General features: G+C 39.1%; 1 protein-coding gene across 2 annotated transcripts in view; it reads left to right on the plus strand.

The window, feature by feature from the left end:
• The first annotated feature begins 3,219 nt into the window (after positions 1–3,219).
• The window catches only part of USP15 (ubiquitin specific peptidase 15), a 103,449-nt gene continuing 91,646 nt past the window's right edge, over positions 3,220–15,022 (plus strand). For both annotated transcript variants that reach the window (XM_079775915.1, XM_079775916.1), the window contains exons 1-2: positions 3,220–3,594; positions 6,534–6,664. In XM_079775915.1, coding sequence (XP_079632041.1) covers positions 3,540–3,594; positions 6,534–6,664 — 186 coding nt within the window. In that variant the 5' untranslated portion in view covers positions 3,220–3,539. The remainder of the gene's footprint in view (positions 3,595–6,533; positions 6,665–15,022) is intronic.

Below are 15,022 nucleotides of genomic sequence, written 5' to 3' on the forward strand. Positions count from 1 at the left end.
TTTACTACAATAAGTAAGCTATAGATGGTCTGTAATATAAGTATGATGCCCCTTTGCAATTGAAGATAGTATTGAAAACAGCCAAATAGTCATCAAATGGGAGAGTCTCCTCTCATAATGATGCCATGTTATGTATGGCAGCAGATGAACACTGCCTAGTGCAAACCTTCACTATAACTGTGAAGAATATATTAAATACTTGGCGAGATAGAGCTCCATCATTTAGAAATACCTTTTAAATAAATATAATTTTGATACTATTACACTAATAGTTTTTAAAGTAAGTTTTATAAATTGCATTTTAAATTATAATATGACTAGAGGCCCAGTGCACGAATTCGTGCATGGGTAGGTGCCTTGGCCTTGCCAGTGATTGGGGCCGATTGGAGAGGGGGAATGACTTGGGGGAGGGGCCACAGGAAGTTGGCCAGGGAGGGACCACTGGAGGTTGGCAGACTGCCAGGGGGAGAGACTGTGGGGGGTTGGCCAGCTGGGGGAAGGGACTACAGGAGGTTGGTTGACTGAGGGGAGGGACCGCAAGAGGTTGGCTGTCAGAGGGCACTGACCTCCAGGGGGCAGCTCCTGCATTGAGTGTCTGCCCCCTGGCAGTCAGTGCGTGTCATAGCAACCGGTCGTTCGGTCGCTTAGGCTTTTATATATATAGTTAGATTGTTAATCTTTACATTTAACACAATTTCAATCAAAATCTTAAACTGTTTTTTGATGGTGTGTGTGTGTGTGTGTGTGTGTGTGTGTGTGTAACTTGATAAGCTGTTTATAAAATTCATATGGAAGAGCAGATGGCCAAAGATAGTTAAGACAATTTGCAACACAAACAAGTTGGGGGAACTTGCCTTAAAATATATCAGGATTAAACTAATTAAGGCACTGTGAAATTGGAACAATGATAGAAATGAAGATGAATGGGATAAGGGAAAGATCATTTTGTGTGACATTTTTTTGCAGAGAAAGCAAATGAAATGTCTGAAACACTTGTTTAAATTTCAAAGGAGAAAGTAAAAATTTTTTGATGGGTGAAATACAATTTAGTGTAATTTTGTTTATTATCAATTTAACATAAACTCAATGCTACTCTAAACTATTTTGTTTTAGAAATAGGGTTCTCTTATGAGTTAGTCTCATAACATTTTTTCCCTCATAAATCTCAAATTTTATGATTTGGAGGCTCTTAGTTGCACAACCCTAATAGTGTGTTTGGAGTATTGATGTATAGAAATTCTGTCATATCCACTTTTTTTTTTCATATCTACTTTAAGGAATTAAACTTGATGAATATTCTTTAAGAATAGTGGTGTTTTGTAGGTTGATGTATTTGCTTCAGAGATTTTCAGACATTCTTAAAGTGCTATATATAGTAAGCAAAAAAACATCAGAATGATGATCTAAAAACTTATTTACATGTCTTGTTAACCTTTACTTTTCATTTTGTTTGTGATTGAACTTGGTTAAATGTGGGGGGAATGTTTTTGGAAGAGAATTAATTATGAACCAGTGACAAAGCAATACTTCATAGTAGGTATAATATAGTCAGAATAAATTTATAAAGTTCTTTAGGCTTATGACTTTTTTATACTCTCTTTACTAGAGAACCATTATTTTACTTTTTTCTGTCACTGGTCACCTAATGAGAATCTAATTTTTTGAAAATAAGATAAATATAGTTAAATACTTGGTGTGTCACACTTACAAAAATCAATCATATATCAATCCTGCTTGTCCTAGTAGATTATACTAATGTATGAGAAACAGTTGGAGACAGTGTAATTGTTATTAACAGTTTTGGCAAAGAAACTAATTATTTGTTAAGTTAAAAAAAACTTTGATAATAATAATAATCAATCTTGCAAACCTTTAATAATTGCTTTTCTTACTCCTAAAAGATACACTAAAATATATGTAATTAACAGATGGTATTTGTAAGTTTTTTTGCAAAAGAACCATTTTTCTTGTTATATTTTATCACATTACATTTAAAAATTTGTTTTGATCTTTATGATTACCATTTGAATTTTCAGCTGGCAAATATTTTTTTTAAATATATTTTATTGATTTTTTACAGAGAGGAAGAGAGAGGGATAGAGAGTTAGAAACATCGATGAGAGAGAAACATCGCTCAGCTGCCTCTTGCACAACCTCTACTGGGGATGTGCCCGCAACCAAGGTACATGCCCTTGACCAGAATCGAACCTGGGACCCTTGAGTCCGCAGGCCGACACTCTATCCACTGAGTCAAACCGGTTTCGGCTGGCAAATATTTTAATGAAGAGATATTACTTGCATTTTTTTAAAAGTGCTATAAGGAATTTTTTAAAATGTGTATGTCGATACTTATTATCTAATAGTAGATATATAGAATAATAGAAATAATATTTATACAAGTGAAATATTTTTCTTTAAAATACTGTGACATTAAAATTATTCTCAATCATCTTTGAAGTAGGTACATACTTTAATATATATAAAATGAAATATAGTAAAACCTTGGTATAACAGACTAATTCAGGTGAGGGCTTGTACATTAAAGCCAAACGTCTGTTATATAATAAAGTAGGTTTTCAGAATGCATATGTTAAAAAATTTACTAATTAGTTTACCTATTTTTACTTGTGTAGACTTGTGTGTAATTAAAATTAAGTATGTATGAAAAGCTTAATTTCACAGAAAACTTTCCTATATGTATTATAGTAATTTTAAATTTATATGAATAGGTCTAGTAAGTACATGCATTCACCAGTCACCCCAGTATACAAATGCACAGGGCTGGGGCTAGTGCACCCAGCATGTGTTCAAACTGCTGCAGAAAATTAGGCTAGGTGACAACAGAACCAGTTACTGAGGGTGATGCAATAATTAACCGAACATTTATAAGCGGTGACTTTTGGATTTAAATATGTAGACTATAATTGTAGATATGTAATATTTATGTCAGCGAAATTGCTACAGTATTTTTTTTTTCCAACATATGGCCGGTTCGCTAAAATTTCTTAAAAAGAACTGTGAGCCCTGACTGGTTTGGCTCAGTGGATAGAGCGTCGGCCTGTGGACTCAAGGGTCCCAGGTTCGATTCCGGTCAAGGGCATGTACCTTGGTTGTGGGCACATACCCAGTAGGGAGTGTGCAGGAGGCAGCTGATTGATGTTTCTCTCTCATCAATGTTTCTAACTCTATCCCTTTCCCTTCTTCTCTGTAAAAAAATCAATAAAATATATATTTTTTAAAACTGTGAATTAATAATAAAAATAACCTGTTAATTTAATTATAAGCAAATCTTGGGTAAAAGCATTTTAAAATTAAGAAAGTGTTCATTTTCACATATGATATGTAGACCACAAATTTTGTCCATTAAAATCCAAAGTTCGTTAAAATGAGGGTTTACTGTATCAAAAATAGTTTCTGTGCTGTTCCTATAGTTCCAGATTTTCCTTTACCAATTTTTCTTTTTTAGGTACCTAGTTGATAGTCGCTGGTTCAAACAGTGGAAAAAATATGTTGGCTTTGACAGTTGGGACAAATACCAGATGGGAGATCAAAATGTATATCCTGGACCGATTGATAACTCGGGACTTCTCAAAGGTATTATTTTCTTCTTTCAATCAAATTTTAAATATGTTTCTTTCAAATAGTTATAGTCAACATATGGAACACAGAAATGTGTACATTAGTACATAAATTGATAAACTAGAAATTTCTTTGTATTGTAGATTTGATATAATGAACTCAGATTATTCTGTAAATTAGCTTGTTTCATGACAAATTTTGTTTTTCATTTATGATGATATATAGGGTTATTATTATTTAAACCTTTAAATGAAGAATGTAAGTTAGAAAGTGCTACCTTATTATTTGGGGGGAATGTTGTGTTGTATATTGTTTTTCCTAATGGATACAGACATTTTTAAGTTGGGGAGCACTAACGTATGTTTACATTCTTGGATCTTTGCATTAATAAAGCCCAGTGGAAAATGTGGACAAAGATTTGAACAGATGTTTCACCAGAGAAGTTTTCAAAAAAGCACATGCAAAGATATTCAACATTATTAGTCATTAAAGAAATGAAGATTAAAACCACAATACATGTATTAATTAAAGTTTAAAAGACTGACCCCATACCAAGTGTTGACAAGGATGTGGAGCAAGTGGAACTTTAATACACTTTCTGGGAATGATATAGTCTGGCAATTTTCTAAAACACTAAGTATAGGAACCAACCATTCCATTCTTAGGCATTCACCCAAGAAAAGTGAAAGTATATATTCATATGGAAACTTGTATACAAATGTTTATAGCAGTATTATTTGTAATAGAAAAAATTGGAAACAACCCAAAATGCCTATCAACAGCTGAATGGATAAACAAATATATCTATATAATGAAATTCTGAGCAATTAAAAGGAATGAACTACCTATATATATATATACAAAAGCCTAAGTGATCGGTCAACAGGTCGCTATGACACACTGACCACTGAGGGCAGATGCTCAATGCACAGGCATGGAAACATGGAACAGACTGATAAATCTCCAAGGGAAAGGGGAGAGGGGAAGGTGGGAAGAGATTCACCAAAGATCTTATATGCATACTAGAGGCCTGGTGCATGGGGATCAGGTGGAAACTGGCAGTCCGACATCCCCCTAGGGGTCCCAAGTTGCAAGAGGGTGCAGGCCAGGCCAAGGGATCCCACCAGTGCACAAATCCGTGCACCAGGCCTCTCGTTGATTCATAAAATCATGTATGGGTCTCAAGAAAATTATGCAGCATAAACGAAGCTGTATAAAACAGTACATAGTATTTTTAGCTAAGATTCTAGAAAATGCAGATATGCCTATGGTAGCAGAAAGCACACACAATTTTCATATACAATTCTAGAACATGCAAAATAGTCTGTAGTTGCAAAGCACAAATAAGTGGTTTTCTCACAGTAGGAAGGTTGACTTGGATGGACAGAAAGGAGAGATTACAAAAGGCTACAAGGAAAACTGCAGGTGATGGATATGTGTGGGAACCCCTTTCATGTCCCACGTGGTTTAGGGTTCAGGTTCAGAGTTCTTTAGGGTTCGGGTTCAGAGTTCAGGTTCTGGAGGAGGCCGCACACAAATGAAAGAGACTACAAAAGTATTAATTTGGGAATATTGGGGGCCAGGCAATATTCAATTTCATTTAATTGAAATAAAAGAATTTTGTATAACAACATTTTTTACTATACGTGCAATTTTCTGGACATAGGATCTTGGGCAAGTTACTCAATTTCCCTGAATATATTTTCGAATCTAAAAGGAAAATACCAATTTTATAGGATTGCTTTGAGGAGTGACTGAGATAACATGGTTATCTATTGCATTATATATCATAGTACATTACCCATATAGTGTTGTTTTTCATCTTCAGAATGTTCTGAAACTGTGTTGCAAATTTCAGTTTTCATCAAGAATTTAAAAATGACAAGTAAGGTTTTAAAAAATTGAGTTTAAAAAGTAATACTTCATTTATATATACTATTGAGGTCCATATTATAAAATCCAGAGATTTTCCATTTCTGCTCTATATAAAACATACTTTCTCAAATTCAGTATAATTCTGTGGTGACCTAGGTTGATCCTAGATAGAATAAATAACCTTCTCTTATTCCCTTCAGCATTTTTCCTGCTTCCTGCTTAATTTATATTTTTATATCTAATAAGAATAGTATGTTCTTATTATTGAAATTCTACCAAGAGCAATTTGGTTTTCCATGCTTGATCATTTAAGACTGGCTCAGAATGAGAGAATCCCTTTTATGTTGTCTATAACTTAATAAACTATTTCTGTGTCTATACTTTGAAAATTGATGTAAAGGACCAGATAATAATAAGTGAATCTCCGAGTAGGTCTGTGATGTAGGTATAATTCAAGATCTCTGGCCTGCCCTGTATTAAATTTTTAGTTTAAAAAGAATTTTGCAAGTGGATCATAGAATTAGAATCACATCTGAAAAACTACTTCCACTTTAGCTCTAGGGAAGAGTCTAGATTATGGGCCTTCTGGAATAATGAGCTGGTTCACAGGATGCTCTCTTGTGATTTCCATCGTGGTTTCCAGCCCCATGTGCTTTGGAGTCATTGTGAAAGGTTATTGATTTGTTTTTTGAGTTTCCTTCATCAGCTAATGCTAGAATGACCACTATTACCATGTGATGGATCTCTGATACTGAAAATATTTGGAAAACACTCTTTTTTGAGGCCGTTTGGCTAACAATTATACATTATTATATTTTTTAGAGACTAATAAAAGAAAAGTTATGTTTTTAAACATTGTTGCTTGACTAATGTTAAACATTGGAATTTTTTAAAGCAACAATTTATTTTGGAATATATAGATTTAGATGTGAGCCTCTTCAGAGCTTTCTTCAAAACTTATTTAGATATTTTAATTAGTTTTCATGAGTTTAAGTAATTTGTAATGTATACAACCAGAGTGTTTAGAGGTAGGTATTGTTGTTTCTTTTTATGTATTGAATTTGTATTTCCTTTTACAGATGGTGATGCCCAATCACTTAAGGAGCATCTTATTGATGAATTGGATTACATACTGTTGCCAACTGAGGGCTGGAATAAACTTGTCAGCTGGTATACATTGATGGAAGGTCAGGAACCAATAGCACGAAAGGTACATATTAAAAATAACTGATTTGAAATGTTTTTCCTGAACAATTCACAATTTATTGTTAATTCAGTGACTTGTGAAGCCTTGTCAATTATCTTTGAGATAAAGAACTGTAAAATGTTACTGTATGTTGTGCAATAACAACTATCATATACTACTAGAGGCCTGGTGCACGAAATTTGTGCATGGGGGGTGTGTGTCCCTCAGCCCAGCCTGCACCCTCTCCAATCTGGGACCCCTCGAGGGATGTCTGACTGCCCGTTTACGCCGATCCTACCTGATATATAATAAAATAGTCGGACATCCCTCTCACAATCCAGGACTGCTGGCTCCCAACTGCTTGCCCTCCTGCCTTCCTGATTGCCCCTAACCGCTTCTGCCTGCCAGCCTGATCACCCCCTAACCACTCCCCTGCCAGCCTGATTGATGCGTAACTGCTCCCCTGCCAGCCTGTTTGCCCCTAACTGCCCTCCCCTACAGGCCTGGTCACCCCTAACTGCCCTCCCCTGCAGCCCGGGGTCCCCCCCAACTGCCCTTCCCTGCAGGCCCGGTCGCCCCCAACTTCCCTCCTCTGCCGGCCTGGTCACCCCTAACTGCCCTCTCCTGCAGGCTTGATCACCCCCAACTGCCCTCCCTTGCAGACTTGGTCCCTCCCAACTGCCCTCCCCTGCTGGCCATCTTGTGGCGGCCATCTTGTGTCCACATGGGGGCAGCCATCTTGTGTGTTGGAGTGATGGTCAATTTGCATATTACTCTTTTATTAGATAGGATAGAGGCCTGGTGCACGGGTGGGGGCCAGCTGTTTTGCCCTGAAGGGTGTCCCGGATCAGAGTGGGGTTCCCTTGGGGTGTGGGGCAGACTGGGCGATGGGCCTGTGGTGGTTTGCAGGCTGGCCACGCCCCCCGGCGACCCAAGCGGAGCCTCTGGTATCTGGGATTTATTTATCTTCTATAATTGAAACTTTGTAGCCTTCAGTGGAGGCAAGCCTCATGCTTGCTCCGGGGCCACAGCCATTTTTGTTGGGATTTATTTATCTTCTATAGTTGAAACTTTGTAGCCTTGAGTGGAGGCCAAGGCAGGCCAGGGCTGCGCAAACTTGGCTTCCTCCATTGCCGGGGGCAACTCAAGCCTCCTACTGTCTCCAACTCCGTGGCTGCCACCATTTTTGTTGGGACTTATTTATCTTCTATAATTGAAACTTTGTAGCCTTAAGTGGAGTCCAGGCTGGCCAGGGTGTGCGGAAAGCTTGGGTTCCTTCATTGCTGGGGAAACCCAAGCCTCCTGCTCTCTCTGTGGCTGCAGCCATCTTGGTTGGGTTAATTTCCATACTCTCCCCTGATTGGCTGGTGGGTATGGCTTGTGGGTGTAGTGGAGGTATGGTCAATTTGCATATTACTCTTTTATTAGATAGGATATACCAGCCACTGTTACAAGCACATAAAAGTAACCCTCTTTACTCACAGTTTTGCTTTACATGGTTTCAGTTACCTGTAGTTAACCATTATCCAAAAATATTAAATAGAAAAATTCAAGAATTAAATAATTCATAAGTTTTCAGTTGCATGCCATTCTATGTAGCGTGTTGAAATCTCACACCTTTTTTTGTAATTTTATTTTTATTGGTTTCAGAGAGGAAGGGGGAGAGAGATAGAGACATCAATGATGAGAATCACCAATCATCTGCCTCCTGCATGCTCCCCACTGGGAATCCAGCCGACCTGGGCATGTGCCCTTGGTTGGAATCAAACCTGGGACCCTTCAGTCTGCAGGCCGACACTCTGTCCACTGAACCAAACCAGCTAGGGCTCATACCTTCTTGCTCTATTTTGCTGGGATGTGAATCATCCCTTTGTCCAGCATATCCATGCTGTATCTTTTACCTGCCTGTTAAATCACTTAGTAGCCGTCTTAGTTATCAGATGGGTTAGAGAGAGAGAGAGAGAGACCACATTCACATAACATTTATTTCATTATATTGTTATATGTTCTATTTTATATTGGTTATTGTTAATCTCTAATTGTGTCTGATTTATAAATAAACTTTATTATAGGTCTGTATATAAAGGAAAAAACATAGTATACTAGTGTGTAGGTTCAGTACTAGTTATTGTTTCAGGCATACACTGAAGGTCCTAGAACATATCCACCATGGATAAGAGGGGGTTACTATACATTATTAACTAAATTAATCCTCACAGAAAACCCTGTGAGGAAGGATTGTTATCTCCATTATATAGATGAGGAAATGAGAACAGAAGTAAGAGAGATTCAGGACCTTTTAGAGAGATATATCAGTTTACAAACTAAAGCAGCCTATTTTCTTAATCACTGTGCAGCACTGCTTTTTTGGCAAAACAATCCTATATAATAAAGAGGTAACATGCAAATTGACCTTCATGCCCCTATGACCAGGCCGACAGGGAGGTTAGTGAGGGATGACCAAATGACTGAACAAGCAGGCTGCGTGGGGTGACCCGGCTGGCAGGGGGGTTAGTGAGGGACGACTAAACAACTGAACAGCAGGCTGCATGGGGCGACCAGGCTAGCAGGGGGGCAGTTGGGGGCGACCAGGCCAGCAGGGTGGGGGGCAATAAGAGGTGACCAGGCCAGCGGAGGGGCAGTTAGGGCCAAACAGGCCAGTGGCGGGGCGGGGGGGGGGGTGCAGTTGGCGGCGACCCGGCTGGCAGGGGGGGCAGTTGGGGGCGACCTGGCCGGCAGAGGGGGGGCAGTTTGGAGTGACCAGGCCAGCAGGGAGGGGGCAGTTGGGGGCGACCTGGCCAGCAGCAGGGGACAGTTAGGGGTGATCAGGCCGGCACACAGAGTCAGTGAGGGGCGATCAGGCTGGCGGGATGGGGGGGGGCAGTTAGGGGTGACCAGGCAGGCAGGCAGGTGAGCAATTAGGAGCCAGTGGTCCAGGATTTTGGGAGGGATGTCCGACTGCCAGTTTAGGCCCCATCCCGGCAGTTGGACATCCCTCAAGGGGTCATGGATTGGAGAGGGTTCAGGCTGGGCTGAGGGGACCCCCCACCCCGTGCACAAATTTTGTGCACCTGGTCTCTAGGTAGAAAATAAGAAAGTAAAACTTGAAAAAATACATTGCAATGTGATTTTTTTAAAACCTGAAAATGCTCGTATCTTTTCCTTACCATAAAAATCACCTTTTAAAAGTGAAAAATTCAGTTGTTTTTAGTATATGCATAGAATTCTTTACAAATAAGCAAAGTCAATTTTTTTACATTTTCATCACATTTTACATTTTCGATTAAACCAGTTTCATCCCAAACGACTTCAAAGGCCCAAAACATTAGATCATATGAATGAAGATCATTGTACTTTGGAGCTTTCTGGCAACTTCCATCTTAATGAAGACTCTGATTTCTAGGAACCATTCAAAAAGCTTCTTAACTACACATACAGAGAGAAAATAAAAACAAACGGCCAGAACACCACCACTAATGACTTATCCAGCCCAAAAATTGAGTGTGGCATTTCTTTAGAGTCCATTCCAATCAAGAATTTTTTTTTTAATTTAAATTTTTTATTGTTTAAAATATTACATATATCTCCTTTTTTCCCCATTGACCTCTCCCAGCCGCTCCCATCCCCCAGCACATGCCCTCACCCCCACTACTGTCTGTCCATTTGTTATGCTTATATACATGCATACAAGATTTTTGGTTGATCTTTTATCACGCCTCCTCCTCTCCCCCAACTCTTCCCTGCCTTCCCTCTGAGGTTTGACGGTCTATTCGATGCGTCTCTGTCTCTGGATCTATTTATTTTTGTTTATTATATTCCACAAATGAGTTAGATCATGTGATATTTATCTTTGTCCGACTGGCTTATTTTGCTTAGCATATTGCTCTTCAGGTCCATCCATGCTGTTGCGAATGGTAAGATTTCTTTCTTTTTTATAGCTGTGTAGAATTCATTGTGTAGATGTACCACAGTTTTTTAATCCACTCATCTGCTAATAGGCATTTAGGCTGTTTCTAAATCTTAGGTATTATAAGTTGTGCTGCTGTGAACAAAGGGGTGCATATATCCTTTCTGAATGGTGTTTCTGATTTCTTGGGATATATTCCTAGAAGTGGAATTACTTGGTTAAATGAGAGTTCCATTTTTAATTTTTTGAAAAAACTCCACACTGGTTTCCACAGTGGCTGCACCAGTCGGCATTACCACAAGCAGTGCTTGAGGGTTCCTTTTTCTCCACATCCTTGCCAGCACTTGTTGTTTGTTGACTTGTTGATGATAGGCAGATATCTTTCTTATTCCTTATTTTAAATTTTTACAATTATAATCTAGAAGAATTAAAAATGACCAATTTTCTTTACTTTGTGGAACTAAAAAGTCATCCGATAGTAGAATAATACCCAATACTTAAAGTAGATCTGTCAATATTATACAGTTTTTTGATAGTGTATTTGGGTGGAGAGGAGCATGGGGAAAAAGTTGGGGGAGAATCAGGATCTCTGAGCATAATTATTTGGGGATTCTTTTTTCTACATTGAAAGAATTAAAAAGGTGACTTATGTAACACAAGGGTATAAACCTCTAGTAACCAAACCATATTTGAATTTATTTGGAACAGATGTTATGAAATTGCTATATTAACTATTTGTATTTGTATATTTATGGCTTAGGTTACAATTGAATCTTCTTTCCTAAATAGAATGTGAATGTACCTTTGAATTAATTTACTTTAAGTATAGTTCCTTAATTTCACTCAGCCTTTTCTTATAGTCATTTCAAAATTAGGATTCTTCTCTTTTAGGAATGTTAGCCTTATATGTATAAAAAGTTCTTTCATTTTACTTATATTGCTGGAGAATTGAATATTTTGACCATTTGAAGGATAGACTAGCTATAAAACTGTCCTGAAGCAGAACTTTATTTCTGTTGTAAAGGAAAATCTGTGTCTGAAATATTTTCAAATATGTTAAAACTATATTACTTGAACCTTTATGGTATACTTTTTTTCCTTAATAATTGTGGCATATTATACAGACAAAATGTTGTTATTAATGGTAAATGGATCAACCAACAACTTCATTGTCATTGCTTTTTCAAAGAGGTTTTGTTGGAGTTTTTTGAAATTGATGTGTGATAAGCAAAGTAAAACAAAAAAGAAAATCACTGAAAATTTACACAAGTAGAAAGAAAATAAGCTTAATAAGTCTGCTAGGAGATCATACACTTATTTTTTTACTAAGGTAGTTGGGATTTATTTAACTATAAAGTAATTTTCAAACTTTAGTATGCATAAAATTACCTGGAGTTTTTATTAAAATGTGTCTTCCTCCAAAATTAAGTCAGTAAGTCTGGGAATTTCCATTTAAACTATGTCCCACATGACTCTGATACTAGTGGATCTCAGTTGAGGAATTGACTGGTCTATTTTTGGGTCTGAAGCCCAACTTTGACTTTTACTAGTCTCTGATTGGAATCTAGGGCTGGTAATACCCCTACCTGTTATCCAGAAACAATTTAATCATCTTCCTGGACCACAGATTATCTCTAAAATGTTTCATTTCTAGACATTCAATTTAAGAAAAACAACCAGATGGCCCTTGCCGGTTTGGCTCAATAGATAGAGTGTCAGCCTGCGGACTGGGGGGTCCCGGGTTCGATTCCAGTCAAGGGCATGTGCCTTGGTTGCGGGCACATCCCCAGTCTACATCTCCTCCTCCTCATATCCACATCCTTGGGTAGTCGCCTTCCATATTGTACCAAAGTCTTGGTATTGTATTAGTCTGGGTAGCTAGTAACATATAGTAGACTAGAGGCCTGGTGCACGACATTCATGAACTGGGCGAAGGGGGGTCCCTCAGCCCAGCCTGCGCCCTCTCGCAGTCCAGGAGCCTTGGGGGGATGTCCTGTTCAACTGCTGGCTTAGGACATCCTTAGCACTGCCATCCCAAGCCAGCAGTTGGACATCCTTAGCGCTGCCCCGGAGGCAGGAGAGGCTACTGCCACTGCTGCTGCGCTCGCCAGCCGTGAGCCCGGCTCAGGGCTACTGGCTGAACAGTGCTCCCCCTGTGGGAGCGCATTGGCCACCAGGGGCAGCTCCTGCATTGACTATCTGCCCCCTGGTGGTCAGTGCATGTCATAGTGACCAGTCATTTTGCCATTCAGTCAATTGCATATTACCCTTTTATTATGTAGGATGTCATGACATGCCACTTTCAAGATTAGGTGAAGGGGGTAAAAAGGAACAAATTTCCAGTTATAAAATTAAGTCATGAGGATATACACTGAATGGCTAGATTATTATGATCTTTGAACACATAATAATCTGGCCACTCAGTGTATATCCTATATAATAAAAGGCTAATATGTAAATTGTCCCCTCGACCAGGAGTTCGACCAGCAGGCAGGCCAGCCAACCGCCCATGTCCCCTCCCCCTGGCCAGGCTGGTCGGACCCCACCCATGCATGAATTCATGCACCGGGCCTCTAATACACACACACACACACACACACACACACACACACACACACACTGAGTCGCCAGATTATTATGCGTTCAGAGATTGTAATAATCTGGCCACTCAGTGTAATGTATAAGGGCATGCCACTTTCAAAATTAGGTGAATGAGTAAAAAGGAACAAACTTCCAGTTATAAAATAAGTCATGGGGATATAATGTATGGTGATTATACTTAATAACACTGTATTGCATATTTGAAAGCTGCTGAGAGAGATCTTAAAAGTTCTCATCACAAGAAAAAATTTTGTAACTATGCATGGTGACGGATGTTAACTAGACTTATTGTGGCATTCATTTGGCAATATATACAAATATCAAATCATTATGTTGTACACTTGAAACTAACAATCTTTTATGTCAATTATACCTTATTAAAAAAGAAAAGACTAGGTTATGAAAGACAACTTGGCTTACATCCTGGGTGTGCATGCCCTTATGCTCTCTCATTTCTTAGTCTGGGAAATTCAACTGCATACTAAGACAGCCTTTGGAGGGCCTCACAGAGTAAGGAACTGAGATCACTGGACAAGAGAGGAACAGAGGCCTACCAACAATCATGAATAAGCCTGGAAGTGACTCCTCCAGTCTCATTTGAGCTTCCAAATAGTTGAAGCCCCAGGCCTCATAAAGCTTGACAACAATCTCATGTAAACCCCAAGCCAGAACAACCCAGCTAAGCGGCTCCAGATTCTTAACCCAAGAAACTGTTTGAGATGTATGCTTTGTGAAGCTGCTAAGTTTGGGGGTAATTTATTATGCAGCAGTAGATATCTAATACTGATTTTGATATCTAAAGGAGTGTGCTGCCTAAAAAACTTGGAATGTGATGGTGTTTTTGGAACCGGGCAGTGGGTAAAAGCTGTAAGGACTTTTAAGAGTATTAATGAAAGTCTACAGAGCCTTGAATAAATTGGTAGTGGAATTTCAGAAATTGAGTAGGTTGCCAGTGAGGGCCTAAAAGAAAGTGAGAAAGCCTTGAAGAAAGTGGTCTTTGGTGTAAGGTGCCAGAAAGGTTAGCAATACATTGCAGTAAATTGAAAGGTTAAAAAAAATATGTCTAATGAACTGAACGATAAGCCAAAATGTTGAGAGAACTATATAGTCAGATGTGAGAAGAGAAAGAGAAGGTAAAGAAAGGAATCCTATATAATAAAAGCCTAATATGCTAAGTGTCCAGTTGTCCAGTCAGCCGTTCAACCAATCAAAGCATAATATGTTAATGATATGCTAAGGCTGCTCAACTGCTCGCTATGAAGTGCACTGACCACCAGGGAGCAGATGCTCTAACCGGTAGGTTAGCTTGCTGCTGGGGTCTTGCTTACCGGGACTGAGCGAGACAGGTTAGACATGCCCTGGAGCCCTCCCGCGGTCCTTCTCTGGCTGGCCAACCTCCCACATCCCTCCACGGCCCTGATCATGCACCAGTGGGGTCCCTTGGCCTGGCCTCTGCCCTCTCGCAATCTGGGACCCTTTCAGGGATGTTGGAGAACCAGTTTCGGCCTGATCCTGCAGGTCAGGCCGAGGGACCCTACTGGTGCACGAATTCATGCACCGGGCCTCTAGTGTTACATAAAAAGGAGGCAAGACTTCCTAGTTTTGAAGATTTCTAGCCTCTCCAGATGAGAGACAGTGCTAAAACTAAGAAATGTTTGAGCAAAGATCAAACTTAGAGTACTCTCGGTAAAGTATGGTCTGAAGTTGAAGCCTAGGATGTGATTATAAAATTCATTGTTAAACCTCAGAAAAGTTAATGGTGGTACCTCACAGCTCTGTTCACACAAAAAGCCTTTAGAGAATTTATGAAAAGATGCTCACCTTCATTAGCTATAAAAGAAATGCAAATCAAAACCACAGTGTGATACCACCTC

This window comes from Cnephaeus nilssonii (assembly GCF_951640355.1).
Source record: "Cnephaeus nilssonii genome assembly, chromosome: 6".
Taxonomy (NCBI): Eukaryota; Metazoa; Chordata; class Mammalia; order Chiroptera; family Vespertilionidae; genus Cnephaeus; species Cnephaeus nilssonii.